A 27,840-nucleotide genomic window follows, 5' to 3' on the forward strand; every position below is an offset into this window, starting at 1 on the left:
CCCGGAAAGTCTTCGAATCCAATCTCGAGGGACGGTGCAGTAGAAAAAGACCGAGACGCAGGTGGCGCACTCAGGGTGGTGAAGACCTCAACCAACTTGGCGTGCGAAACTGGAGACAGCTACCTGGGGACCGAGCTGGCTGGAGACGCATGTTGGTTAAGGCCCAGGTCCGCCCCGGACTGTAGCGTCACCTTTAGTAAGTAAGTAGGTATTTTATCCACTTTTAGTGATTTCGAGTAAATGAAGAAAAACGTATGTCTCCTAAACGAAACATTTTTTATAACTTTTTTGTTTGCATGGCTGTTCGAATTCAGATCCTCCACAGTTAATGTTTAGAAATCGTGATCTGAGGGTTTTAGTTTTCGAGTGGTACTAAAAAGAAATATGGATAAAGTCGGTTTTGAAAATTACCTCTGGATTTCAATCTAAAATAAAAAATTGTTGCAAATAAAATTAACAATACTAAAAATATTGGTGAGAGGCAATGTGGGTTGGAATGCAAATATTATTAAATTGTTCAAACACGAATTTCGTCGAAAACTTGTTGAGGCTCACATTATCCACTATGAGCCCTAAATCATTAACGTCTTCTATATTTTTATAGAACTTAAGCTCTTCGATGGACCTCCAGTCTTCTCCATAGTGTTTAGTTAACAAATTGAAGACAACTTTTCCGCTTTAATATTTACTCCCTTTTCTGTTATCGGTGGCTCCATCCTAATAATCTGTTTTCTTTTTTTAAAACAGATCTCGAAGCTCCTATGTGGGCCCCACTATTGCTTTAAGTTTGACGAATATAGTACACGTAGAACCTTTCCAATCGAATACGGGATAGCTTTCATCTTCTAAATGTAAATGAATAACCGTGGCGCAGTCTTCATGAATTTTCATAATAAGTAGTGAAAAATGGATGGGTCACGAAGCCTGCTGTGTTGAAAAAATTTAAGAAAGCCTATTTCGGAATAATTTTTCAATATTTCTTACAACTATTTGGATATTTTCATCTAACGTCATACCATGGATAAAAGGTTTTTTGAGTTGCTATCTGATAATTAAAAATATCATCTGCGGCACTGGACACCCTACTCTACCTAACACCTTTTGATATATTTACCGAATAAAAAAAGCTGTAAGCATTGCTATTCGGCTCAAAGCTTTATAAGTGTGGGTTAACACAAACTTTGCCCAGATAGTATCATGGCTTCCACAGTTCTTGAACGCGTAAATGATTCTATGGGACCAATCTTTTTTCGTACTCGAACTGTGGCGAGAATTCTGGCCCAGATGCTATCCCCGCTATTATTCTGAAAAGGTCATCTTCTACGCTAGCAAAACCACTGCGTAAAGCTTTTCCATCTATCCTATTCTTCTGGGCTCGTTCCGAGTAGTTGGAAAATTGCATTTGTTCAGCCAATCGTAAAAAAAAAGTCAAATCTTCTTTTCCCACTAATTACCAACCGATTGCACTAACGTCCCTTTTTTCTAAGGTCATGGAAACGCTGATCAGCTTATGAAATATCTTGACAAACGAAAGCTTCTTAATGAACGGAAATACGTCTTTCGTATCAATAGGAACACTGGTAATCTTATGGTTCATTTCATCGAAAAGTGGAAGAAATCTTTACTAATCTTGCACGTGATATTTCAAAGGAATTTGATAAAGTCTGGCAAATTGCTCTCTTTTCGAAAATGCGTGCTTTCGGTATCGAGGAATCTCTTCTTCATTGGATTAGACATTTTATTTCAAACCGTTCACTGCAAGTTGTTTTGGACGGATTCAAGTCTTCAAATTCTTCAAAAGAAGTCCTGGCCTGACTTAAAGAAAACGTGATATCAACATCTGATATCCGTATTTTCTTAGAATAGTCAGGCCGCTATCAAATCTCTGGACTCTGTCCATACAAACTCTATAACAGTCCAAAACTGTCAATCATCTCTAATGGAGATGGCACAACAGTTTAATATTCACCTTTGCTGGGTGCCAGGCCATAGTTTAATTCCAGGAAATCTTAAGGCAGATGAACTTGCCAGAAATGGTACTGTTCCACCCATTCTACCACGTTTGGTTAGGCTAATCCTGGCATACCAATCGAAGAAGGCCAACATCAGGTGGAATAACATTACTACGTGCCAGGTTACGAACAAAATCTGGCCTTCAGATTTAAAGCGCTGAAGGTGCTTGCTATCTCTAAGCAGATTGCGTATAAGCTCGATAATCGGTGTCATATTCGGGCACTGTCTCATAGGAAATTATGTACCGCACGCTCAAATGAGGATGAACAGTTCTTCACCTCCTCTGTACATGCTCTACTCTATCTATAAAAAGCACGACTTGCATATTGGACCTAGATCTAATAATATTAACATAATCTGCGTCTCAAGTTTCATAAGATACTTAAACTGGTTTGATTGAGCTAAGAAGAAAGCCTCAAGATTCATCTGGTATTACAATGGGCCATTAAACTGGCCTAAATCATATTCCATCACGGACGAAAGCGACTTTAACGTAACCTAACTCTAATATAGAGTGTGTTTGCTTTTTTGAGCCAACTTATAGCCTTTTCTACCTTTTGTTTATTAGGTGGCCATTTCATAAATTTTTAGAGCCTCCGAAACCTTCTAAAAAAACATTAAGTGTCAGTACCGACCCATTTAACTACGCACGGCTTTTGCGCATTCCTCTCTTCGATGGCAACACTCGACCGTACGTCAAATTTGTTTTTTATTTTTGTTTGTTGTTTTTCATTTTGCTGATACTGCATAAGCAGAAGCACATTCAAAAACAAAGGAATTCAATATTAAGGCTAAACAAGAGAAGCCACCCGAAACTGATACCGACCGCGACCAACCGACGACAGTGAATATAAAATAAAATATAAAAAGAATAAATCTTCAGGCTCATGACTCGTAACTCGAATCTGAATGACCTATTTAAGATTAGACTCTAAATCAATAAAATAAGTGCATAAAGTTAATCTTAAGACAAGAAGTTCGAAAAAGTCTAATTTGCAAAAATATCAATGCTATAATCAATTTCGAAAATGATAAAGAAAGCAAAACTATTTATAATTCTTATTATCGTTATCGCCGCCGCTTCTATTTCTGTGGTCCACTCAAGGTCGACGCAGTCTATTGATAGGGATACGGAAAGTGCTAGTGCAAGTGGTAGACACAAACGACTATCGCCTGTGGTCTTTGTACCCGGCGATGGTGGCAATCAGCTCGACGCTCAACTCAATAAGACCTCTAGTGTGCACGTGTTCTGCCAGAAACACACCGACTGGTTCAACATCTGGCTTAATCTGGAGCTCCTCGTACCGCTGGTAATAAGTTGCTGGATTGACAATGTGAAGTTGCAGTATGACAACATAACGCGGACAACGCACAACACGCCCGGGGTTAAGATCCGCATACCTGGGTGGGGCGATCCCGAGGTGGTCGAATGGATCGATCCCACTAAAGCAAAGTCTGGAGGCTATTTCAAGGACATCGCTGACCAGTTGGTTCAACTCGGCTATGAACGGAAGAAGTCGATATTTGGGGCGCCCTACGACTTTCGCAAAGCTCCAAATGAGAATGCCGAATGGTTTATCAACCTCAAGCAGTTGGTTGAAGATGCATACGATTTGAATGACCAGACCCCAATCACATTCATCACACACAGCATGGGAAGTCCCATGACGTTGGTGTTCTTGCAACGACAAACCCAACAATGGAAGTCAAAATATGTCGCCAGAGTAGTGAGCGTCGCTGGGGCGTGGGCTGGCAGCGTTAAGGCGGTCAAAGTCTATGCCATGGGTGATGATTTGGATTCGTTTGCGCTTAGTGGAAAGGTGATGCGTGAACAACAAATTTCGACGCCATCCACAGCCTTCCTCCTTCCATCGCCATTATTCTGGAAGAATTCCGAAGTTCTCGTTGAGACACCATCGCGACAATACACTATGTCTCAGTTGGAGGACTTCTTCAATGACATCGATTTCCGAGATGGCTGGGAGATGCGAAAAGACAACATCAAATACTCGTTGAATTTTGCTCCGCCAGATGTTGAGTTGCATTGCATCTACGGCTCGAATGTGGCTACAGTAGAGAAATTGGTCTACAAGAAGGACAACCTAGTCGGAGAGATTCCGATGCTTATCAAAGGCGACGGCGACGGCACAGTGAATTCTAGATCTCTTAAAGCCTGCCAATATTGGCAGAATTTTCAACGGCCAAATATAACACTTATTGATGTGCCAAATGCGGATCATATGTCGATTCTGGGTGATCCTCAGGTTCTTAAATACATAAGAACTATTTTTTCATAAATCCAAAAACAAATCAGAAATTAATTGATATCATTTGCCTGGCGGCTATGGCAAATGAATTTATTAATAACGACAATTTTAGGTATTTTACTTTGTACTCATTTCGGAAATATTGATAAGATTACTTTAATTAATATTAATTATGTATGTAAAGATAAAATTAAAGGCTTTTTTCTAAATAAAACTGTTATCATTAGTTTGGAATTTTGTTTTTAAATTCTAAAGGGCCAGTTATAGCTATCATTGAAAGACTGAACTGCGTGTCGAAATGCAGTTTATTCTTGAATAGGGGCTGGTAAGTATTTTTATATTAGAAAATTTAATATCAATGAAGAGGAAAATAATGAAATTAGGTGACTTTGAGAAAGTTTAAGAGGGGACAAGCTGACCGCTGGTCAATTATTATAATTTATCAAATAAATGATAAACTGTTAAAATTTAAAATTGCATGCTTATTTTTGTCTAAAAGAAAATAAGTCTCTTATTTTCGTTGTAACTACATACAGTGGTGAGCAAAAATGAGGACATGTTTTAGTAAAATGAAAGATTTGTTTGCTTTTTATAGAAAAAATTACTTACGTCCTCAGACCTGTTTAGTCCGTTGGGAGCATAGGTCCTCTATTACCTTAGTTTCCTCCAACTTTTGCCTAGTGATGCTGATTCCGCCTCGACTGTCCTGCCCCATGAGCTTCTCGGTCGTGGCCTGCAGTCGTAGTCAAGGGCAAGTCCCATGTCGGTGCCCCTTCTGTTTCGAACATCCCAGAGACTGCTTCTAAAGCGTCGACTAATCGCAAAGTGCTTAATTTGGTTGGAAGACGCTTGCCTGTCCGTCGACACCCAGCTAATTTTATGGCGCAATTTGTGTTCAAACATAGTGCCACCAATGTCAAGGCCATTTGCTTTGCAGAAGTCAAAGAACATCTCACCATTATCATTGCAATTGCCGTCACCGTGAACACCCATCACATCCCTTAGCCCGTTGTTGTTACTGCCAACCTTAGCATTGAAGTCTCCCAACCATCACACTTCGCTTAACCCTAAGATATCTATCCTGTACCGTATAAATTCCCACTCTAATTGGAGGAATCTGGCATTGTGCGGATTCACTTCCTGTGTCCAGAAGCGTCCTCACATTCCAGAAACCAATATTTGTCCGGGTATAATAGGCAAAACTTGGCCCATTCAGTTTTAGCTAACTTATGTATTTAGGGATACACAAATCATTGCCCGGGGGCCACCGCATTGCTGGAATGCTGACCCAAACCAAGTTTTAGGCCACAAGTTCTCGATCGGGTTTAAATCTGTATTTTCTGCTGGCCATTTCAAGGTTTGAAATAATTGTTCCCCAGGGCAGCTCTGGACAATTCGTGCATTGTGCTTGGGATCCCTATCTTGTTGAAATGATCTCATTGGGGTATGTGTATTGGTGAACAAAAACTGGTAAGTGTTTACTAGGTAATAGAAAGGTATTTTTTCTTCTTTTTTTTGGCCTCGTCTGACCAAACCTGGCTTTTTTATCAGACAGTGCTGGTTTTTTCTGTTTAAAAGCTGCTACTACGCTACTATAACACTCATTCATGGACGTCCTTCTTAATCATTTTGGCTGCTGATGTTGGCGTCTTGCAGTCTTTTTTCTGTATCCTGCCAGAAAGATCTGAATTGATTTTTTTTTAGATTTCATGGAGAATAGAACGAAATCGGTTTTGTTTGGTTGACATATAATGACACGCCAATCAGCCCATTGTATAAGCTTGTTTAGAACGTTTTGCAAGAGTTTTTTTTAGGATATTAATATGGCTCCATGGAACTTTTATATCAATGCCATCCGCTTAAGCAATCACTTTAAAACACTCCACATCCAGTCAAGTCGAAATTTCTTTGAGTACCAGGTTTCAAAGGTTGAGGCGCACCTCTGCTGTACTTTGTTTTGCCCTTTATCAAATATCTATCAAAATAAGTCTACGTTAATACTTAAGCAAGGAAAAAGTAATTTAATAGAAATATTTTGTTTTTGTAATTTTCAATTTTCTCAAAAACTACATAAAAGACATAAAATCATCTAGTTTTCAGTTTTTGAACAAAAACAAATAAGAGCAATAAATTCTGAAATTAAAACAGTGGTAATTAATCTTGAAGTATTGAAAAATTACACTTTAACCCTTTTTTTTTTACTTTTTTTGCACAAATTTTAACTTTAAAACTATTTTTTTCAAAAACTATGCATAGTTTTGACTTGATTTAAAAACAAGCTAATAGACAAAAATGTTGGCTTTAAAAAATGGTATAATACTTAATTGTAAATATTACCGTTATTTTTTAATTATTTTTTTTCCATTTAATGTACATATTTTTTTACATTGCACCTACCGCCTAAACGGGGGGAGATAGACCCCCCCCTTTCCATAGTAAAAAATGCTTGTTTTAACTGTTTTATACTAATCCGTCAAACTTTGTCGCCAAAGTTATCGTACTCTCCCCCTTTATTTTAAACAAATATAGCTTCGACCGCATTTTCTCAATCATTTGTTTTCAAACAAAATACAATGGTTGCGTTCAATCCCAAGCATATATGGTATCCGGATAACTTTTTGTTAGTGTTTTACGTGTACAATAACAGCTGATCAAAAACAGCTGAGATGTTAAAAAAGCAATCCACCCTACCTACCCTATCCAACAAGAGACTGAACGCAGCCAATAATGATAAACACAAAAAAAACAATTGCTAAAGTCAAACTTCATTCGCAACGAATAAAAAACTCTCATGTGAAAGAAATGTCAAAATCGACGAATATTCGTTGATTCGTTAGTCGTTGGCCTTGTTCATGTGAATAGTGCTCAACAACTCCTTTATTAATTCATGATTTCTTTTTAGGTGTAATCGGATTTCAAAAACAGCACCAAGGACAATTTGAGAACAAACAAATTAAATTTATTGGGCACTGATGGGGGTCATCCGAAGCAAAAATACCAATTCAAATATGTTTCATAAAGAATGCGTTCAAAAAGTCTACCGTATATATTTATGTATATGTACAAAATCTTTTCAAATAGCTCCATTATGTTGGAATTATCTCTTATAATTAATAATTAATATCTGCGTTCAATTTGCTCGTACCGTTCTTCAATATCTGGCAAATAAAATCAAATTCCAACGATGTCCACTTTTGTAATAATTATTCTTGTAAAAAAATTTTATGTTTCTGCATTGTTTTTAAAACTGTCAAACAACTCGATACTCGTTCGAAAGTACATTTTTTAAAAACAAGTTGGTATTACCAGCATCCATTTTACTTTCATACGTAGTACGATTTGAAATTAGAATCGGAAATGAGTTTCGAAGAGAATCAAAAGTAGAATCGAGTTACATAGTAGGGCTCCTGACCATATTTTACTGAAAAGTTGGTGAATGTTTCTAACCTGCTTTTAAGAGCTCTTCAGCTGAGATATGGCATTCTTTACTTGGTCTAAGTCGCTAAGACGGGATTGTTGGCTTTCGACGTCTATATTGAATACATCATCCTGCCTGACTGCGGAATTGGGGTAGTCATCGCTGTTATTTAGTCTGCAGAAGTGGTCCTTCCATATCGTTAACATTGACTGCGATTCTACTATGATGTTTCCAATTTCGTCTTTGCAGCCTTCGGTTCAAGGTTTATGTACTTGAAAATTTCGTTTCACCTGCTCATTAAACTTTCGAACTTCATTTCTGCTTTTGAACCTCTCAACATCCTCGATCGTACGTTTCGTATGCTCTGTCCTTTTCCTTTTCAGAAGTCTGTGAATTTTATCTCTGCCGTCTGACATATAAAAAAGATATACCTTCTTCCAAGCCAATTTATATTTTTGATTTAAATTAAAACAATTCTAAGTATTTATTTTGTTAAGACGTTATATTTCAATCACAGCACGGAATACAAAGAATTATTTATGTTTGAATGAATGTATTTTGTTTGTGTGTTTTTTATAATAATTTGCTTTTGTTTCTTTTGTTTTTGTTCTGGTTTAAAATTTAACGTGTTTTTTATTTTATTGTTTAATATAAGTGATGTATTGTTTGAATGTATAATAATAATAATATTTATTCTATTTTTTCAAAAGCATTTTCTTTCATAATAATCTATGTTTTCTTGTTAAAATATTTATTATTATTATTTTTATTTTGTTGTAATAAGCGAAATTAGGATACACTAGAAAAGACACACATTTTATTATTCTGAGATTTTTCATTTTATATCTTTTTTAATAGGTAGGTTTTTTTCTTTTCTATTTTGCTTGCTTTTATTTTTATATATAATATGGAGGTAAACACGTAGCAACTAATATTGAAACTACATTTTGTTATATAGGATAAAATGGTAGGTACACTAAACATTAGACATACATATATTAATCTCTTTGTAACATTTTCAAGTTGTAGCTTTTTCTTTGTTCGTTTTAAGTTATTTTAAGAGTTCATTTATGTATTTTAAGGAACAATAATTAATTAATTAAGACTCGATTGTGATTAAAAAATAATAACGACAATAATATTATAAATAGCTGTCATAAAACATACACCTACACTTAAACATCAATTTTGTAAAACATAAAAATATTCACATACATTAGCTTTAAAATTATAAAATAATATAAAACTATACAAACAAAAATAATCTCAGAAATTTAAATTATTGCAATAAAATCAGACAGACCAGCTTATAATGAGGGAATCTGAATCTCTAGTTAGAAATCATTGTCAGCCTTTGGGAGAAAGGATTTTGGTTTATTCATTTTTCTTTTTTCAAATATATGAAGTTCTGCAAAACTCTTTATAAAAAGATATAAATAATATTTCGAAATATTGGTGGTCATAATTCGTATAGCTTTGCAGGTACACAAACAACATTTTTAGAGCCTTTATACATTCGACTAGTAGATATAACCTCTGGCGGGAAAAACTGCGCGAGCGGGTAAATAGGCAGGATCATGCTGATTTCTGTAACGACGAGCTATAAAAACTGCTATAACCTGAAATTACCAATACAAATTAATTATCAAGAATTAAACTTATTTAAATGCATTTAAAAAAAAGAAAAAACTTGCATGCTTTTTAAATAATACAAATGATCTACTAAAAGTAACTTGGAGCTTATTTTTGCCGTGAAAGGGTACAAGTTGATACATATGTGTGCTTGTTGTAGGTAGTCATGGTAAAGGTGTAAATGAAAACGCTGGTGAATCAAAAGCAACAATTTTTGGAAAATAGAAATAGCAAGGGAAACCACTTCAAATGCACAGTTTCTTACCTTTAGCTTTATTTTATCAGGCTCCCGATCCATTAAGTGGTTTGTGCCTAAGACACGATGGCCTTGCATTCTCACTATCGAAGGGTTTTGTATACCTTCAAATTCCAAGGACACAGTGTGAGCATTAGAAAAAAGTAAAAAAAAAAACATCTCACTTGGAACTCTTTGGATTCATTGTATTCCTAGGAAAGGGAGAGGAGGGTATGGGAAGGTTGGTAAGAATTTAGATTGAGGGCGCCTTTTTGAATCATCTTGATTTCTGGGAAATTTAAAAATGTCTAGAGGTGGCAAGGATGAGACGTCTCAAAAGTCGTCGAAAAAATGATTTCCTAATATTGGAATTTTTCTTTTGGCTAAACTTAGACATTCGCATAGAAAGTGGAAGGTATCTCTCATCCATCACATAAATCAGATGACCCGATACCCATTCTATTCATGTGGGTGCCGAATAAGTTGTGACCCCATAGGATACCTATAAGTAGGGACAGCTGAGGCCTACCTAGTTGCAAAGTTAATTTTATTTTACCTCCGGAAACCTTTGGCCATAGATTCCTTGAAACTTTGCAACTTTTAAGAGCTGCCAAATTGCTGTTTGTGGCTTCAATGGAACTTTGGTGGATATGTTCATTTACTTGCTCTATTGGACTGTATATCATTGATTCAATATGGCTTGCACTGAGTATTGATCCGTTTTGGCCAATTTGCCTGCCTTTTTATTACCTTCAATGTGTTCTGGGACCCAACAGAGATAAGCGAGTAAACTAAGCACCCTACGGTATTGCTTAACTGTGACAGTGGAAGTTTTATTGATCTTTCTAGGTGAGGATTACATGCAAAGATGCTAGACCCTACCCCTCCCCCGTTATTCGTAAAGATCGACACATGATTTATTTTTATGACAATGTTTGTCATCCAGGTCTTTCTTGTGGCAATTTATGCTTAAGGAAGGTGTAAGAAAGGAGATGTCAGTGCGCATATCGAATTATTGATCTTTTCAATGATACAGAATGATAGAACGTGGTAGGGCATTCCACATTCGATTACTACGGCTAAAGAACGAATCATTGTACTTCACAATACAGCCGAAGTTGGGCTCAGGGTTAAACTAATAGACATTCCTTAAGAAACTAGTATTATGTGGTTAAGTGTTTAAGGGAGGAACATAGCTGGCTAGTTCACTAGAAGATTGCTTGTTAAAATAACGGTAAGTACGGGCCATGAAAGAAATTTGTATGTAACCAATAATGCTGTGTTTTCTAATTTAATGAGCTTAGCGTGTTATGTTGCAGTTGCACATCCGAAATGAGGGATACGAATCTGGAAGAATGTATAAAAAGCTAAGAGATTAGTGGAATAAATATAAAAAGCTAAGAAATTAATGAAACTCTTGCTGATTGCATTAGAAATAGTTGAGAAAACGCAAAACAGTAACGAAGACAGAACAGAGTCCTTGGGTATACCAGCATTTATTTTGTGGTTGTCAGTCTTGAATCCGTCTAATACTACTTGTAGTGAAAGGTGTGAATCATAATGGACAGGTTCAGGAAACATAAGGGACTTCATTTGCAGTCAACTTCATTCTTTGAACGTAAATTTTGACCAAGACAACTACTTAGTTTTCCAAGTGTCATGAATTTCAAATTCAGAACTTTTTATTTACATTAAGTTCATAATACAAGAACTACCCAACACATTATTTTCTACAAAACACTCCCCAGACAAGCTACAAGTCCATTACGATTTGTATTTTGTATTGTAGAGAAATATTACTTATTTCTTTTTTAAATTGACAAGGAGTCCTTTTACAGAAAACATTAAATGGAATTGTGCAGAAAAAAATTATAGAGTAGTAAAGCTCAGCTTTCTTTTTAATTAATTTTTTTTTAATGGGGTGGCGCAACAGTCCGTTGTGAACCAGGGCCTAGTGACTTACAACTCTCAACCATTCCTGTGTGCGAGTACTGTTGCCAGGAATGGAAGGGACCTACAATTTTAAGGCCGAATCCGAACGGCTAATTTGAGAAAGCACTTTTTCATGACAAGAATTGAAGAAATTGAAGAATTGAAGAAATTGTCAATTCCTCGCAAGAGGCAGTACCCGCGAAAATTATTTTTTTTTTTTTAAATTAAGGTGGCACAGGCAGGGATTGAACCCAAGCCCCTTGCATGACAGTCCAACGCACTAACCATCATGCCACGGGTACTAAAGCTCAGCTTTCACTTGAATGAAAAAAATGATCAGTTGTCATTTTAACATAAGTTGACTTGACTTGATAGTTAGGGAGATTTTTCTTGACTAACTTCCCAGATCAAGCGCAATGAATTTAGTCTCTATAGAAGGTCTTAAAGATTTGATTAATTTATTATTAATTCGGAAACCATACTGCCAGTCATTAAGGAGCCTCCAGTCTTCGAGATGTTTCTTAATAAGTTAATTACTGATTGTTTCCAATACCTTAGAAAAAAGAGACTCTCTAAATTACCGATTACACTTAAGTCAATTCTTTTTAAGGCATTGGAAACATTGATCAATGAAGATTTCCATTTACTTGGAACGAGATTGGAGCAGTAGGATAGATGTAAAAAGCTTACTTAAGCTAGATTGGAAGAACACCTTTTCAGAATAATAGCGGAATTACCATTTGGGTCAGCGGATTAGAGTGTATTGAGACCTTTTAAGACTCCAGCTACAGTAAGAGTTCAAAAGAAGATTGGTCACATGAAATCATTTATTAAGTCAAGTACAGTCGGGGTCATAGCACTTTCTGGCACCGTTGAATTAGTAGCATTAAGTAGAAGCCGTTTTCTAAGTTTATTTTTTGCCGGAACACTAAGGTGGCAGTCATCGATGTTTATTTTATTATGGAGTCTTTCATTGGTAAATTCAGATTTCCTTTAAAAACAGATTTTTTCTCATTTCTTTTGTTATTCTTATTAAAAATAAATCAATTTATTTTTCCCCATGGAAAATCTCATAAGTTACAGATATCAACTTTAACGTGTTGTGGATAGAAGCTTTTTTGTTGGCTTACAGCCGGTACTTGGGCATAATGTTGTAAATTTGTTACGCCAGTATATTTACCGATCGAACGTTCAGCTTGCCTATGTATAATCGGATCGCTTTACACGACCCCATCTGCGGCACTGGATACCCTGCTGCACCTAACCTCTTGATAAACTTAGCAAACAAATAGCTGCAAGCTTTGCTATATGCGTTTTAAAGCTTCATCGCACTGAGTTAACAACAATATTGGCCACTCCGTAATTCTTAAGTACGCAGACTACACCATCCCTCAATTGCAATTCCACAGAAACTTCCAGATATGTCTGGGTGGATAGGTCATTCTGAAAGTCGAGTCAATCCAAGTTTACACAGATGGATTCAACACAAATGAAGGGATTTTCTCAGATATTCAGAGCACTATTAAATCTCCTGACTATGTCTCTAGAAACTCTATAACAGTCCATAACTGCCGCTCATCTCTATTGAAGATGGCCATAGTGACATTCCAGGAAATTAGAAGGCAGATGAACTCACAAGAAATGGAACAGTAAAACCCATTTTACCAAGTTTAGTTGATTCTGGCATACCAATCGTTACATTTAAACGATTGTTAATGCAAGACGCAATGAAGAAGGCAAAACAAATCAGGTGAAAAAATATCACTATGCGTCAGGTAACAGAAAACATCTGGGCTACACGGGATTTAAGGAGCTTAATGTGCTTGCTATCTCCAAGCAGGACGCGTATAAGCTCGATAATCGGTGTCATAACCGGGAACTGTCTAATAGGAAAGCATGTCCGCGGCTAGGCGTATTTTCAAATGACTTTTGCAGAAGCTGAATGATGAGCATCTGTACTTCCCCTGCTCTATCTTAAAAACGCAAGGCTTAACTAGGAGAATTCTTCTATAATATATTAAACGATCTCAATTATATTTTAATCAGTCTTTCGCTTTTCGTAAGGGACTTAAACTAATTTCATTGAGCTTAAAAGAAAGCTTCTAGATTCATGTGTTATCACAATGAGCCATTTAACCTAATCTAACATAACTCAACCTCGGCGACGCAGATCAACAATTTCGCCTACCCGACCTTGACGAAGTGAAGATAGCTATATCTAAACTTAAGTCAAACAAAGCTGCTGGAGCTGACGGCATCGCTGCTGAACTATTCAAAGCAGCAGGCGATGACTTGGTACGGAGCATGCACCAACTCATCTGCAAAATATGGTCGGAAGAAAGCATGCCCGATGAGTGGAATCTCAGCATAGTGTGTCCGATACATAAGAAAGGAGACCCTCTAAACTCCGCCAACTACAGAGGCATCAGTCTCCTTAACATTGCATATAAGATCTTCTCTGCCGTATTATGTGAACGTCTGAAGCCGTTCGTCAACAACGTGATTGGCCCTAATCAGTGTGGCTTCAGACCAGGAAAGTCCACTATCGACCAAATATTCACACTACGGCAGATCTTGGAAAAAACCCAGGAGCTTCAAATCGATACCCACCATCTCTTTATCGATTTTAAAGCCGCTTATGACAGCATCTATAGGGAAGAGCTCTACCGAGCAATGTCTAGGTTTGGCATCCCTGTCAAACTTATCCGTTTGTGCAGAATGACGATGGAGAATGCACGCTGCTCTATCAAGGTCGGAAAAGATTTACCGATGCATTTGATGTCAAAAAAGGTTTAAGACAAGGCGATGCACTGTCATGCGACTTCTTCAACATCGTTCTGGAAAGAATTGTGCAAAACTCAACCGTCAACACTAGAGGCACAATCTTCCAAAGGTCCATCCAATTACTCGGATACGCAGATGATGACATAATTGGAAGATCAAAGCGTGATGTCAGTGGAGCGTTTTTGAGCATTGCGACGGAAGCGAAGAAGATGGGTTTAATGGTCAATGAGGGCAAGACCAAGTATATGCTGTCATCAAAAAAGGACACTGAACAACGACGTCTTGGACAAAACGTCACCATGGACAGCTATAACTTTGAGGTAGTTAAGGACTTTGTCTACCTAGGCACCGCTATTAATACAGACAACGACACCAGCGCTGAAATCAAACAAAGAATAACTCTTGCAAATCGCTGCTTCTTTGGACTTAGAAGGCAATTGAGAGGTAAAGTCCTCTCTCGAGCATCTAAAATCACCATCTATAAGACACTCATCATCCCTGTTCTCATTTATGGCGGTGAGGCCTGTCAAAGAAAAATGAGAGCGTCTTAGGATGCTTCGAGAGAAAAATTCTTCGGGTGATTTTTGGTCCCGTACGCATAGATAGAGAATGGAGGAGAAGATATAACGACGAAATATACGGGCTGTACGGCGACACTGACCGAGTTAGCAGGAATAAAGTCCAACGGCTTCGATGGCTAGGTCATGTAGAGCGGATGGACATCAATGCTCCAGCCCTGAAGGTCTTCGAATCCAATCCCGAGGGACGGCGCAGTAGAGGATGACCGCGACTCAGGTGGGTGAAGACCTCAACCAACTTGGCGTGCGAAACTGGAGACAGCTAGCTAGGGATCGAGCTGGCTGGAGACGCATGTTGGTTGAAGCCCAGGTCCGCACGGACTGTAGCGACACCTTAAGTAAGTAAGTAAGTAACCTAAGCATATTTACCGGTTAATGTTGCAGAAAAGCTTCAGACGATAGAAATTTATATGTGACGTCACACCTCGATAATTTTGTAGAACTTAAAATCGCCTGTTTTAAAGCTATTATGCTCCCCACTAGCACACCTTTTGCGACGATCTCATTGAAGTGATTTCAGATATGTTTTTTACATGGCCGCTTTCTCTAAGCAGGGTCACGTTTTTCTATGAATTTGACCAAGGCAACTAGTTAGTTTTTCAAGTGTCATGAATTTCAAATTCAGAAATTTACTTCGCAAACCTCTACTTTAAGTTCATAGTACAAAAAGTACCAAACAAATTATTGTCTACAAAACACTCCTACAAGTCTATCGCGATTTGTATTTTGTATAGTTAGTTACTTCTTTTCAAATTGACAAGGGACCCATTTACAGAATGTATTAAATCAAGTTGTGCGGAAAATAAATAAATCATAGAGTAATAAAGTTCAGCTTTCAGTTGAATGAAAAACATGATCAACTGTCATTTTGATAGAAGTAGACTTGACTTAATAGTTAGGGAGATTTTCCTTGACTTACTTTCCTTTAAAGTTGTCTTAATTGGAAGGTAATTTTTTGGCAGCTGGCCCATCAGATACTAGAAACCTGCCTAACTTTTAAGTTCCTTCTGTCGTCTGAACGTGCCCAATGGAAAGGTTTTGACTCCAATTAAATTAAAATTAGTATGCATTAGAGTTTTGGAAGTTTTTGACATTTTGTTAACAATAGCGATTTAATTTACAGATTTTTATAAGGGATTAGGCCACCCTAAAATTTTCGACAGATCTTTTTTTATTGTTCCTCGGACTTCAAAATATGATGTATTTTTGATGCACTTTTTTCTCGGAAACGTTACCACAATGCAGGCGAGAACAGTTTTTACTTTATTATTAGGGTTATATACAATGCCAGTATAAACAGTTTATCTCTCACGACCTAAATAAGCTCTCAACTCTTAGATTATAGTAAAAAAAGGAAAATAGAATAACAAGAAATATGTACCATGAAAACATAAACTAAAATGGCAGCAAAAATTACAAATTGATCAGATTCGTATCAAGTGCCAAAAAATCAAAAAAAGGCAAAATATAACTGAAACATGAAAACCAAATCTTGAATAAAATAAAGAAATTAATATTTTGTTAATTTTTCAAAAATGTAAAACCAAAGAAAGCAGTAGAAATACACCAAAGCCAAAACTTTATCTCACCTAAAAAAATAGTTAGTTTTTCAAAGGAGTTCAAAAATCAAGGCCCAAAAATGATACAAAATAATTCGTTTTTCCAAAATTGCGATACAAGCTTAAGTTTAGTTTACAAGCACAACAAACACAAACGGTTAATTGTTTTTTTTTTTGTTTTTGTCGATTAAATAAAACTTTCGATTAATTAATATTAATAACACACTGGCGCGTTTTTTGTTATGTTTTGCTCATGATTTTTTATAATAAATGGTTATTTTTAAACACACACCATACACACGGGGAGACTCTTATGTTTAAGTTCAATAATTTATCATCATCTTCATAATATTTTGTATTATTATCTGTTCTATTTTGTTAAATCTCGTATCAACTTAAAGCGATGTTAAAAATTGCTGAGGAAATGAAGGTGAATGAAGAGAATCTCTATTTTAAAGGAATGCACTTGGCAATCCCCGAGGATCCTTTTGATTTCGATAACGAACAGTTAACCAAACACCAACAAACTGTTAAGAATAAAATTAGTAAAAAATAGACAAGAATGAATTAAATTTATTATTAGTAATGACGTTTTAGTTATTAATTTTAGTATGCACTTAATTTTTGTAATATGTGGCAAAAAGAAAAAAAAAACTTACCTCAGTAAAACTGAAAAATATTCCAACACTTCCGCATAATTTAAATGCATAATCGATTTTATCCTCGAGCATTGGTAGACACGGCGGGCATTGACAATTCGCATCAAATGGATCATTACAACATTGTTTTTTAATTATATCACATGATGTATCATCAGTCGAGATTGTTGTGGAATTGAAGCCACAACAAAAGAAGGTGTCTTGGACTTCTTTTCGAATTGAATTTGGAACATTATTCCATCCTTGTTCGGCTAGTTCTTGTTGTTGGGCCGAATTAACTGCCAAACATGAACTGGCAATTGAAAATTGAATGAGAAACAATAGGAAAAGGATGATCATGTACTGTTTAAGCTAGGTTAAGGATCATAACTTTTTTATTTTATTTTTGTTTTGAATTGTAATGAAATTTCTTTTGAACAATATTTAAAAATACGATTAATATTTAGATAAGTTTATATATTGATAAGAATTTTATAAATACAATCGAATAGATTTGTTATGTTCTGGCGAAGCAAAAACAAAAAAATATTGAACGCTTCACGATTTTGCGTGTCATCCTTGTAATGAGCAGTTGGCGTGTATTTTATAGAAACTGTTATTTGAAAGAAACTCTAAGGATAATATTTTGGATGAAAAGGGAAAGCAGCTGTTAGAATTTTGTAAAACTATCGACCCCACAATTATTAATAGGAGAACCAGAAGTTATAAGCTTGGTGAAATAACTTTTTTCAGCTGCTCTTCAACAAATGATTTTTGCTGGATTTTTAAGGTTGGTAGTCAACACTTTTCGGATCATATGCCATTCGAAGTGGTACTTTAATTGAATGGGGCGTTTTCTGTGTCAAGTGGAACCGAGCTGCAACTACTGCCAAAACTAATACTAAGAGAGCATAATATTGAAGTTTTTCGGCAGAACGTATCCTTGGAACTACCTCAAGTGCACCTGGAATGCGAAGAATCTATTCCATAAAGTAAATTCCATACAAATACCAGAAAATGTACTTAGACGCTAAGAAGAATCTAAAACTAATTTGTATGAACTCGAAGCTAGTGCAGGAAGCTTCAAGCGCAACCAATGCAAAACAGTTTTGGAAAGCTATAAGATGTATGTATATCTGGCCGATCCTTCACAATTGATGTTACCTTACACCCTAATATACTTAAGGAGCCCTTACCCTTACACCCAATAAACAACGGCCCAATACTACAATATGCAAGCCCTCTAGTAGAAAATGACTATCTAGAAAGATGCAAAAGTTTGGAGGAAGTCAAAGAGGCCATCGCAGAAGCAAAGTTGAACAAAGCCCCAGGGGAAAACAGAATACCTTTTGAGTGCTACAAGAGTCTTACAGAAGAGGCTTTAATTATACTGACTTACTCTTTTAATCATATATTTAAATTCAATAATTTGCCACAAGGCTTCCGAAAGGCGATTTTGTTTCCATTACATAAAAAAGGCGACATAAATTTAGCCGAGAATTAAAGGCCAATTTCCTTCCTGAATTGTTCATTAAAGATTTTTTCATCTGTACTTTTCACAAGACTTACAACATGGGCTGCTTAGTGATTTTCAGGCTGGATTAAGGCAAAATCATTCAACAATCGACCAGATTTTCACTCTGATGAATATTGCGCAATCGTTCCAGGACCAACATAAGAAACTGTACACTTTTTACCTCGATTTTAAAGCAGCTTTTCATTCTATCGATAGAAGGTCACTATTTTACAAATTGTCATTGATGGGAATGTCCACAAAGTTGCTAAGTATTCTAAAACTCTTGTACTCGGATACACAATCAGCAGTTTGGAATAGAAAGATATTTTCGGAAACATGGGAGTAGAACTCCAAGTACTCTTTTGTTCATTTTATTTCTTGACGACTTGAATGATGTGCTTTGCTGTGGAATTTAGAAGAAATAAAGTACTCAGGTATGCTGATGATATTGTTCTTTTATCGGACACGACTCAAGGACTAAGTCGCATGACTTTGGACCTGAAGAATACTGCGCAAAATGGAATCTCACGGTGAGTTTGAGTAAGTAAAAAATAATGATATTTTGAAAAGACGGTGGACGGTATGCCCAAAATGAAAAGTGAAAAGTAGTTCAACCTTACTGGAGCTGTAGGCGCCCTCGTTATTTCCATCTCGAGAATTCGTCCGCTGCCGTCTGGATAAGGACAGGCGCCTTAGTGGAAACACCCATCCTCCCTATCTCGTTTGCTGCCCCCAATAACTGTCCACTGGGGTGCAACAACGCAATATACATGCTGACGGCATCGCTGCCAAACTTTTCAAAGCAGCAGGCGATGACTTTGTAGGGAGCATACACCAATTCATCTGCAAAAGTTGAATCTCAGCATAGTGTGTCCGATAGAAAAGAGACCCTATAAACTCCGCCAACTAGAGAGGCATCAGTCTCCTTAACATTGCATATAAGATCTTCTATGCCGTATTATGTGAACATCTGAAGCCGTTGGTCAACAACCCAATAGATCCTTGTCAGTATGGCTTCGGACCAAGAAAGTCCACTATCGACCAAATATTCACACTACGGCAGATCTTGGAAAAAACCAAGAAACCCACCATCTCTTTATCGATTTCAAAGCCACGTATGACAGTGTCTACAGGGACGAGCTGTGTAGAGCTATGTCTAGTTTTGGCATCCCTGTCGAACTTATCTGTTTTTGCAGAATGACGATGGAGAATACACGCTACCAGCGTTCAGGACTGAAATCAAACGAAGAATAACTCTTGCAAATCGCTGCTTCTTTAAACTTAGAAAGCAATTGAGAAGTAAAAATCCTCTCATCACCATCCATAAGACACTCATCATCCCGGTTCTCATTTATGGCGCTGAGGCCTGGACCCTGTCAAAGAAAGATGAGAGCGTCTTTGAGAAAAAAAATTCTTCGGGTGGTCCCGTGCGCATAGATGGAGAATGGAGAAGAAGATATAACGAGTGTACGGGCTGTACAGTTCGTCGACACTGACCTAGTTAGCAGAATTAAAGTCCAAAGGCTTAGATAGCTAGGTCATGCAGAGCGAATGGACATCAACGCTCCAGGCCGGAAGGTCTTCGAATTCAATCCCGAAGGACGGCGCAGTAGAAGAAGACCGCGACTCTGGTGGCGCACGCAGGTGGGTGAATACCTTAACCAACTTGGCGTGGGAAATTGGAGACGGCTAGCTGGAGACGCATGTTGGTTGAGGCCTAGGTCCGCCCGGACTGTAGCGCCACCTTAAGTAAGTAAGGTGGTTTAACTCAGCAAAAATCTCGGCATACCTTTCTTCGGATGTTGTCTGACAAGAATAGCGCCTCCACGAAGGATTGGGTACATTAAAATCGCCCTTAACAACAATTTCACTGCACAACAACAATTTCAATTCTCTGGATAGAGTTGGAAGTTGAATTCCTATCTAGACTCAGGGGACGATAAATAAAACAGAAAAACGAAAGTGCTTCTAATAACTAACCCGCCTACCAATTGGTTTTTCACAATTTAATCAGTATCTGAAGCCAGTCAATACAATTTTAAAGATTTTAGATATTTTAAATTCGAGTTATTTTTCAAAACTTTTGTATCACATTCGTTTATGGCATTTATGGGTTTTGTTGCTGAGATAACAACAAATAGGTACCTACGTTAAGTTTTTTTGGCTACATAAACTTTATAAATTAATGAAAATATATTAAAAATCAGAATCATATTTCGTAACAAAGAAATACTATTTTTTAAATAAGATTACCTGAAGAATAAATTTATTCTCCTTTGATTCTTTAATTTTATTTTGATGATAAAATCATATCCTAACTCTCAAAGTTTAAATAAATGCAATAAACTAAAATTAAATGCAATTTCAAGCGAAAAACATTGTTGCATAAAGTTGCCACGACAACAGACAGCAGATACATTTTTGAAATGTCTTCTTATCTAATCCAATCCCACTTTCACATGGTATTTATATTCAAAGTGCAATTTATTCATAAACTAAGAAATATTTCCTGTTAACTCTTAATGGTTGGTCACCATAAGCAATATAAATATCCCTACCCTTCAACTAAGTCTTATGGCAAAATCTATTTTTAGGAATCAAAATTATTTACACAAATGTAGGTAGATACCAAAACCTATTCCAATTAGGGGCCGATATGTAAATTAACTGTCTAATCATTATTCCCAGAAAGCTGTGAGCTGATAAGAGATAGTTAAACGAAAATGTTAATCAAAATAAAACTATGTACGTGTGATTGAGTGACCTAATCGGTGACCTGCTATAATAAATGGGTGATAACTTCTTGTGTTTTCTAAATAAATGATTAGTAATATTTGTATAGATTTAGTCATTTTTAAAAAGGATACGAAAAACAGCATAACTTGATGATGTCTCACAGCTCCCGCCAGACCCAACATTGAAATTAAAATCAATATAACTCCACATGCTAGGATCCCGCTGACAATGGGCAGATCTGTTACGATGGAAGCTGCCCGTCCATAAACTCCAACTCCAATCAGAAGGAAGCCCACTAGCTGGAAAATTAGTAACCATTAGCAAAAGAACAATTCAATGGAATAACAAACGAGAAAAATCAATAAGGAACACAAAACACAAGGCAGTGTAGTGTGGGATGGAGAAGAGATAGTTGGGGTTCAGTGGGTGGAAGATTTCGTTTTGTAGCTTACCACATAAAGGATATTGAGTGCAATAAGAGCGTTTTTCGAGCACGTAAAACCTCCGCACATTTTGATAACTAAAACTATTCGAAGCACTCACAAAAAAACAATCGAATTAAATTAATTTATCGTTTTTTTCCAACTTGCAAAATGTTGATTAACTATGAATATTTTATTGAATGATGTTTCTGTGTCTCTGTTGATAGAAATTTGTGCGGTTCTTCCTTTCTCTCCTCGCTTCTTTACGTCTTCGTCACTTCTAAAACAAATTAAAATATTCAATGTAGAATGTGGTGCACCTGCACTGGCAACTCTCACTTTTGTTTGAAAATATTTGACAAGTGGAAGTGATTGACTGACTGACACAAAGGAAGGAAGAAGTTTAACAAAATGTCAAACTGAACTTGGGACAGTGGGTGCAAGTGAGACCGGTGTATAATCTTAAATTAAAATAGCGAGTTTAAGGTTTTGAGAGGTAGATGGCGACTCAAACTATTCAAATTAACAGTACAATCTTTCAAAATAGAACAATTGAAGGAGACAAAATGTTCGATGAATGGAACCTCGATCATCCGATCGAGGTTCCGATCCTGAAAAAGGAGACCCTCTAAACTGCACCAACTATAGAGGAATAAGTCTACTTAACATCGCCTATAAAATCTTATCTGCCGTGATATGTGAACGTCTAAAGCCCATCGTTAACAACCTGATAGGTCCTTATCAGTGTGGTTTTAGACCAGGAAAGTATACAGTTGATCAAATATTCACATTACGGCAGATCCTGGAAAAAACTTAAGAGCACCAAATCGACACCCACCATCTTTTCATCGATTTCAAGGCCGCATATGACAGTATCTACAGGGACGAGCTGTATAGAGCCATGTCTAGTTTTGGCATCCCTGCCAAACTCGTCCGTTTGTGCAGGATGACCATGGAGAATTTACGCTGCTCCATAAAGGTTGGAAACAACTTAACAGAACCTAATCGGAAGAACTCAGCGTGATGTCAATGGGACTTTTGTGAGTATTGAGGCAGAGGCGGCAAAAATGGGTTTAACGGTTAATGAGGGCAAAAAGAAGTACATGCTGTGGTATAGAAAGAACATACAACACCGACGTTTTGGTCAAAACGTCAAAATCGACAGACGTAACTTTGAGGTAGTCAAGGACTTCGTCTATCAGGCTCCGCTGTAAACGCAGAAAACAACACCAGCGCTGAGATCAAACGCAGAATAACTCTTGCTAACCGCTGTTTTTTTGGACTAAGAAAGCAATTGAGTGGTAAAGTCCTCTCTCGAGGGACCAAAGTGTTGCTATATAAGACCCTTATCATCCCCGTACTGCTATACGGTGCAGAAGCATGGACCATGACAAAAGCGGATGAAAGGACCTTGGGTCGCTTCGAGAGAAAAGTTCTTCGTGGGATCTACGGTCCCGTATGCATCGAAGGGGAGTGGAGGAGAAGATGGAACGACGAACTGTACGGGCTGTACAGCGACGTAGATTAGCAAGAAGAGTAAAAGTCCAACGACTAAGGTGGCTGGGTCACGTAGAGCGCATGGAAACCAATGCTCCGGCTCGGAAAGTCTTCGAATCCGCACCCACAGGACAGCGCAGTAGAGGAAGACCGCGGATCAGGTGGCGCGCACAAGTGGAAGGTGACCTCACCCAACTTGGAGCGCGAAACTGGAGACATCTAGCTTGGGACCGAGCTAGATGGAGAAGTTTGTTGGGTGAGGCCCTAGTTCACACAGGACTGTAGCGCCACCTTAAGTAAGTAAGTAAGTAAAGTAATGCTGTTGAAATCTTTAATTAATGCACCTTTAACAAACACCAAATTAGAAATGTATGCACTTCTTTTTCACAATGGTTTACGAAACTCCAAAGGATTTGAATGATCCCTTAAATGCCTTCGAATGGCTCGTTCTTCCATTCTTTCTTCTTCCTCCAAGACAAATTGCAGTGCAATGCTTATCATTATTTATTTGCTTTTTATTGTAAATTATTAATCTTTTTATTATTCGTTGACGATGTCAGAACAAAAATTTTTCGTTTTCTAGACACCGCATACCAAAAAAGTCTTTTACTTCTGGCTAAGTCTACGTAGCTGTACAGTCCGTACTTACAGCTCGTCGTTCTATCTTCTTCTCCACTCACCTTCTCTGCATACGGGAACGTAGATGACACGAATACTTTTTCTCTCGAAATGACCCAATGTCCTTTTATCCGCTTTTGTCATAGTCCATGCTTATTGGTTCTGCATTGTATAGAAGGATCCCCGTCCTTATAGGTTCATATATTATAGCGTCCATAGGTCCCTCGAGAACCTTATATCTGAAACACAAACACGCTTCAGCTTCATAATATCACAATGAAGCTTTGAAGTAACGTTTCATTTCTAAATCGTAAGGAAAAGAACGTAATGTTACGCAGTGTGACTCCAAACGGACGCTCTAGTTCAAATTTGCTGAACATTTGCTTTGTCTGACAGCTAAACAGCTGTAAAAAAGTCAACAAACAAAATATATTTGCTTTTGGAGGGGTTCCCATTTATTATTATTGGCTGTGCAAGCTACTTCCGCTATAAATTTAATTTTTTCGATTTCAAAACTAATTTCTTTTGTATTTTGAAAAAAAAAAAAAATAATAATAGCCGCTAATGACAGAAGTGCCATTTTAGAAATGTCATTTTGGAAGTGTCATTCAAAGCAACCTCGACGCAGGCCCAACGTAACGCAGACGAAGCCGAAGCATGCTTGTCATTGTATATATATTTATTAGTATATACAATGGTGTGTGTTTTAGCCATTACTACTCAATTGGTTTCTTAGCCGAAGAAAACAGCGGTAAGCAAGAGTTATTCTTCGTTTTATCTCAGCGCTGGCGCTGGTGTTATTTTCCGCGTTCATAGCAGAGCCTGGTTAGACGAAGTCCTTAACTACCTCATAGTTACGTCTGTTGATGGTGACGTTTTGACCGAGACGTCGGTTTTGCAGATCATTTCTTGATGACAGCATGTATCTTGTTTTGCCCTCATTAACCCTTAAACCCATTTTTGTCCGCCTCTGCCTCAATACTCCAAAAAACCCCATTGACATAACGCTGTTTTCTTCCGATTATTTCAATGGCCTTTATTACGAGTGTCGTTCAACGATCGATGCGATAAATGTCGAAAGCATCGATAAAAAGTATTTTTGGTATTATGTATCTTCATCGACAGAGTTTCTTGTTATTGTGAACAGCGAACTTTGGGATTGTGAATAAAAACTAAATTTTGACATTTGAGTAGATTTCAGTGATAATTCATGTAGAAAAATTGTTTAATTATTTATTTAATGTGAGTAGTTGAACTTTATAAAAATATAATGCAAGCACCTAATTGACTACTTTTCAGATAGTTAGTATGATTTCCAGCGAGTTTTTCTTTGATTCAGACGACGATGATATAGCAAGCGAAAGGATAGGCAGGAATAGAAGTTATGACTTGTTGGTGATTGCCAGAAATAGAAGGCATTTGAGGGACGCTTCGAACCCTCTGGTACTTGAAGAAAATATGTGAATAAATAACATGAACATATTCACCCTTATTCTAATAGTCGTTTTGCTAGAACGCCAATAAAACGACAAGGCTCTGGAAACAAAAATTGGAATTTCATTGAAACGATTGAACGCTGCTCTTTTCGTATTATTCAAACACCAAAATGTGGTCTCTGGAGCGTTCTCGTTTTAAAGGCGTTTAAAACGACTACCGGAATAAGAGTGATTGTTTTCATTTGCTAATTTATTATTCTTTGAAGATTTTTGAAACACTTCAGGCTATCAAAGCCAGCTTTTGTTCAATTACTTGCTGACATTGATAACCATCTAAGGCCAGCAAAGCGAATAACTTCGATTCCAAGCATTATAAAATTAGCTACCGCACTACGATTCTGCGCCCATGGTTCATACCAATTTAGTGTTGGCAACGAATATTGCCTGGGACTTGCACAGTCGACCGTATCCGTCGTGCTAAAAGAAGTGTTAAACTGTCTCGAAAGAATAATTTGCCCAGTGTGGATTAAGTTTCATTATACCGAAGCTGAAAAATCACGCTCTAAACTTTATTTTTATGAGCGCAGCCATATACCAGGAGTAAAAGGTTGTGTCGATGGCACGCACATTAAAATTGCTTCTCCAAAAAAGGATCTCCAACATGCGTACTATAATCGTAAAGGATTTTACAGCATAAATGCAATGATAGTAAGAAAACTCTTTTTCAATAATTTTGTCTATTAATTTACAAGTTTTGTTTTAGGTTTGTGACGATACGATGAAAATCCGTTTCATCAACGCAAAATACCCTGGATCAACTCACGATGCCAATGTTTTTAACATGTCAACCCTAAGGGTAATTCTGGAAAGGGAAACTGAAAGAGGACAATCAAACTCTTTCCTTTTAGGTAAGATTTCAAAGAATAGAACATTCGTTACAACATAAAAGAACTGATGTTTTATTATCCCCAAGGAGATGGAGGATATCCCCTAAAACCGTATTTGTTGACTCCATATCGAGATCCCGAATTGGCGTCACGTGAAAGTGCATTCAACAAAAAACATGCACAGGCAAGAAACATAATCGAACGAACAATTGGGGTTCTTAAAAATCGATTCAGATGTTTGCTACGGGCAAGAGAGTTGCATTATATTCCGAAGAAAGTAACTCAAATCACAAACGTGTGCGCAGCATTGCATAACATTTGCTTGTTCTACAATACCCCTATAGTTGATGACTCCATAAATGAGCCCGAAGACGATGATGATGATGACTCAAGTGACATTCAAAATTCAAATGATACTGTACACCAGATAAACAACAATGCTATCAGTATTAGAAACGAAATTCTAATATCAATGATGGAAAGTTGAAATAGAATAAGATGTACAACCTTTTTTTTAATAAATACTTATTTTATTAGGTACAAAAAGTCTTTTAGTAAAAAATCCTAATCTTATTAGGAACATAGGAACATTCAACACGGTAGGTATCAAAACTGAATAAAAATAACACAAAAATACTTCAATTAATAGAAAACAATGATATAAAAACACTTCCATTCTCATGAAAAATATATGAATTAAAAAAAAATTAAATTTTTTGCAAATGCATCTCCACTTGAGTTTTTTTGATTTCCAGCTTTTGTTGTTTTAATTTAAGTCTTGCAGTTCTGTCTCTTTGTCGGCTTCTCAAATCTTCTTTATACAGCTGAAGCTTTTCTCTCTTTATGTCAAGCAGTTCTTTGTTTTTATCCTTCTTTTGATAATACATTTTTTTTGTATATTCTTCCAAACTTGAAATTTTTTTGTTTAGTTCCCTCATCGTTGATTTGACTTCATTATTAAAGTCCTCCTGCATATTTGTTTGGTTCTTCAGAATTGAAAGCCTCTCGTCCTCTCCTTTCTGTTTGTTTTTTTTTTTAAACAAGTTTTAATAGGAGCATCACTTTCATCCGCCGTAATTTCATTGGTTGTTATCGGGTCTGGGTCTTCCTCAACATGCGTACAATTTGTTTCCATGTTTTGGATTTCCTCCTGCCCAAACTCAATCCCTGGCGGATCTATAGAGGCGTCAATTGAAAGTAGTCCTATGACACTTTCCTCCAAATTACTGAACATATGCAGTCGGTTTGGTCCACCACCTGTTGCTTGGATTTCTGTCTTATTTTCAGTTTTTTTCTTTTTTATTTTAAATTTGAGATCAGCCCAAACCTATTACGAAAAAGAATTAAAAAATGTTTTCTGATGCTAATGCAAAATTACCTTAATCCATTTATCGCAAGTACGCACAGGAGGCCCGATACTATTAAGTTCTGTTGTAAATCTATCCCATCTTTTCTTCGCTTGAGCTTTACCGCAAATTCCCTTCGCAATATCTGGGTTTGCTTCCATTATTGAAACTAGCCTTTCTAGCTGTTTCTTATTGCTCACTTCTTTTACCCTGTGATAACAAAATATTTATTTTTAACAAAAAAGAAAATAAATTACAAAGCTTACATTTTTGCCCGGGGATTTACACACAACACCAGCAGTCGAACAGAAAAATGCAGACGATAA

General features: G+C 36.9%; 3 protein-coding genes across 4 annotated transcripts; 2 read left to right on the plus strand and 1 right to left on the minus strand.

Annotated features, from left to right (window-relative positions):
• The first annotated feature begins 2,748 nt into the window (after window positions 1–2,748).
• Window positions 2,749–4,514, plus strand: LOC129940823 (phospholipase A2 group XV-like). The gene has a single exon (XM_056049319.1). It carries the CDS (start codon window positions 3,042–3,044, stop codon window positions 4,308–4,310), a length of 1,269 nt encoding a protein of 422 aa, XP_055905294.1. The 5' UTR covers window positions 2,749–3,041; the 3' UTR covers window positions 4,311–4,514.
• A 3,667-nt stretch (window positions 4,515–8,181) lies between these two features.
• On the minus strand, window positions 8,182–22,037 carry LOC129941112 (tetraspanin-31-B). 2 transcript variants are annotated; one of them, XR_008780816.1, is made up of 5 exons: window positions 21,761–22,037; window positions 21,440–21,607; window positions 17,078–17,419; window positions 16,449–16,945; window positions 8,182–9,317 (listed from the first exon to the last, which is right to left on the minus strand). XR_008780816.1 is itself a non-coding variant. In XM_056049661.1 (4 exons), exons 1-4 carry the CDS (start codon window positions 21,818–21,820, stop codon window positions 9,219–9,221), a joined length of 669 nt encoding a protein of 222 aa, XP_055905636.1. In that variant the 5' UTR covers window positions 21,821–22,034; the 3' UTR covers window positions 8,182–9,218. The 2 variants fall into 2 exon arrangements, 1 of the variants encoding a protein (XP_055905636.1); XM_056049661.1 differs by lacking the exon at window positions 16,449–16,945 and having other exon boundaries at window positions 21,761–22,034.
• A 1,579-nt stretch (window positions 22,038–23,616) lies between these two features.
• Window positions 23,617–26,674, plus strand: LOC129940259 (putative nuclease HARBI1). Its single transcript, XM_056048545.1, has 4 exons — window positions 23,617–23,669; window positions 25,566–25,989; window positions 26,045–26,189; window positions 26,255–26,674. The coding sequence occupies exons 1-4, from the start codon at window positions 23,617–23,619 to the stop codon at window positions 26,653–26,655; spliced, it is 1,023 nt and encodes a 340-aa protein (XP_055904520.1). The 3' UTR covers window positions 26,656–26,674.
• Window positions 26,675–27,840: the final 1,166 nt, after the last annotated feature.

Source organism: Eupeodes corollae, chromosome 1 (genome assembly GCF_945859685.1).
Source record: "Eupeodes corollae chromosome 1, idEupCoro1.1, whole genome shotgun sequence".
Taxonomy (NCBI): domain Eukaryota; kingdom Metazoa; phylum Arthropoda; class Insecta; order Diptera; family Syrphidae; genus Eupeodes; species Eupeodes corollae.

Bases quoted from the DNA above. Each gene is read 5' to 3' on its own strand.
- LOC129940823 (XM_056049319.1), top strand. From the start codon at position 3,042: ATGATAAAGAAAGCAAAACTATTTATAATTCTTATTATCGTTATCGCC.
- LOC129941112 (XM_056049661.1), bottom strand. From the start codon at position 21,820: ATGTGCGGAGGTTTTACGTGCTCGAAAAACGCTCTTATTGCACTCAAT. The intron at 21,608-21,760 runs GTAAGCTACAAA...CTAATTTTCCAG, and splicing joins CACTCAATATCCTTTATGTG to CTAGTGGGCTTCCTTCTGAT. The intron at 17,420-21,439 runs GTATCCTTTTTA...TAGCTTAAACAG, and splicing joins ATCAAGTTATGCTGTTTTTC to TACATGATCATCCTTTTCCT.
- LOC129940259 (XM_056048545.1), top strand. From the start codon at position 23,617: ATGGTTTACGAAACTCCAAAGGATTTGAATGATCCCTTAAATGCCTTC. The intron at 25,990-26,044 runs GTAAGAAAACTC...GTTTTGTTTTAG, and splicing joins ACAGCATAAATGCAATGATA to GTTTGTGACGATACGATGAA. The intron at 26,190-26,254 runs GTAAGATTTCAA...ATTATCCCCAAG, and splicing joins ATCAAACTCTTTCCTTTTAG to GAGATGGAGGATATCCCCTA.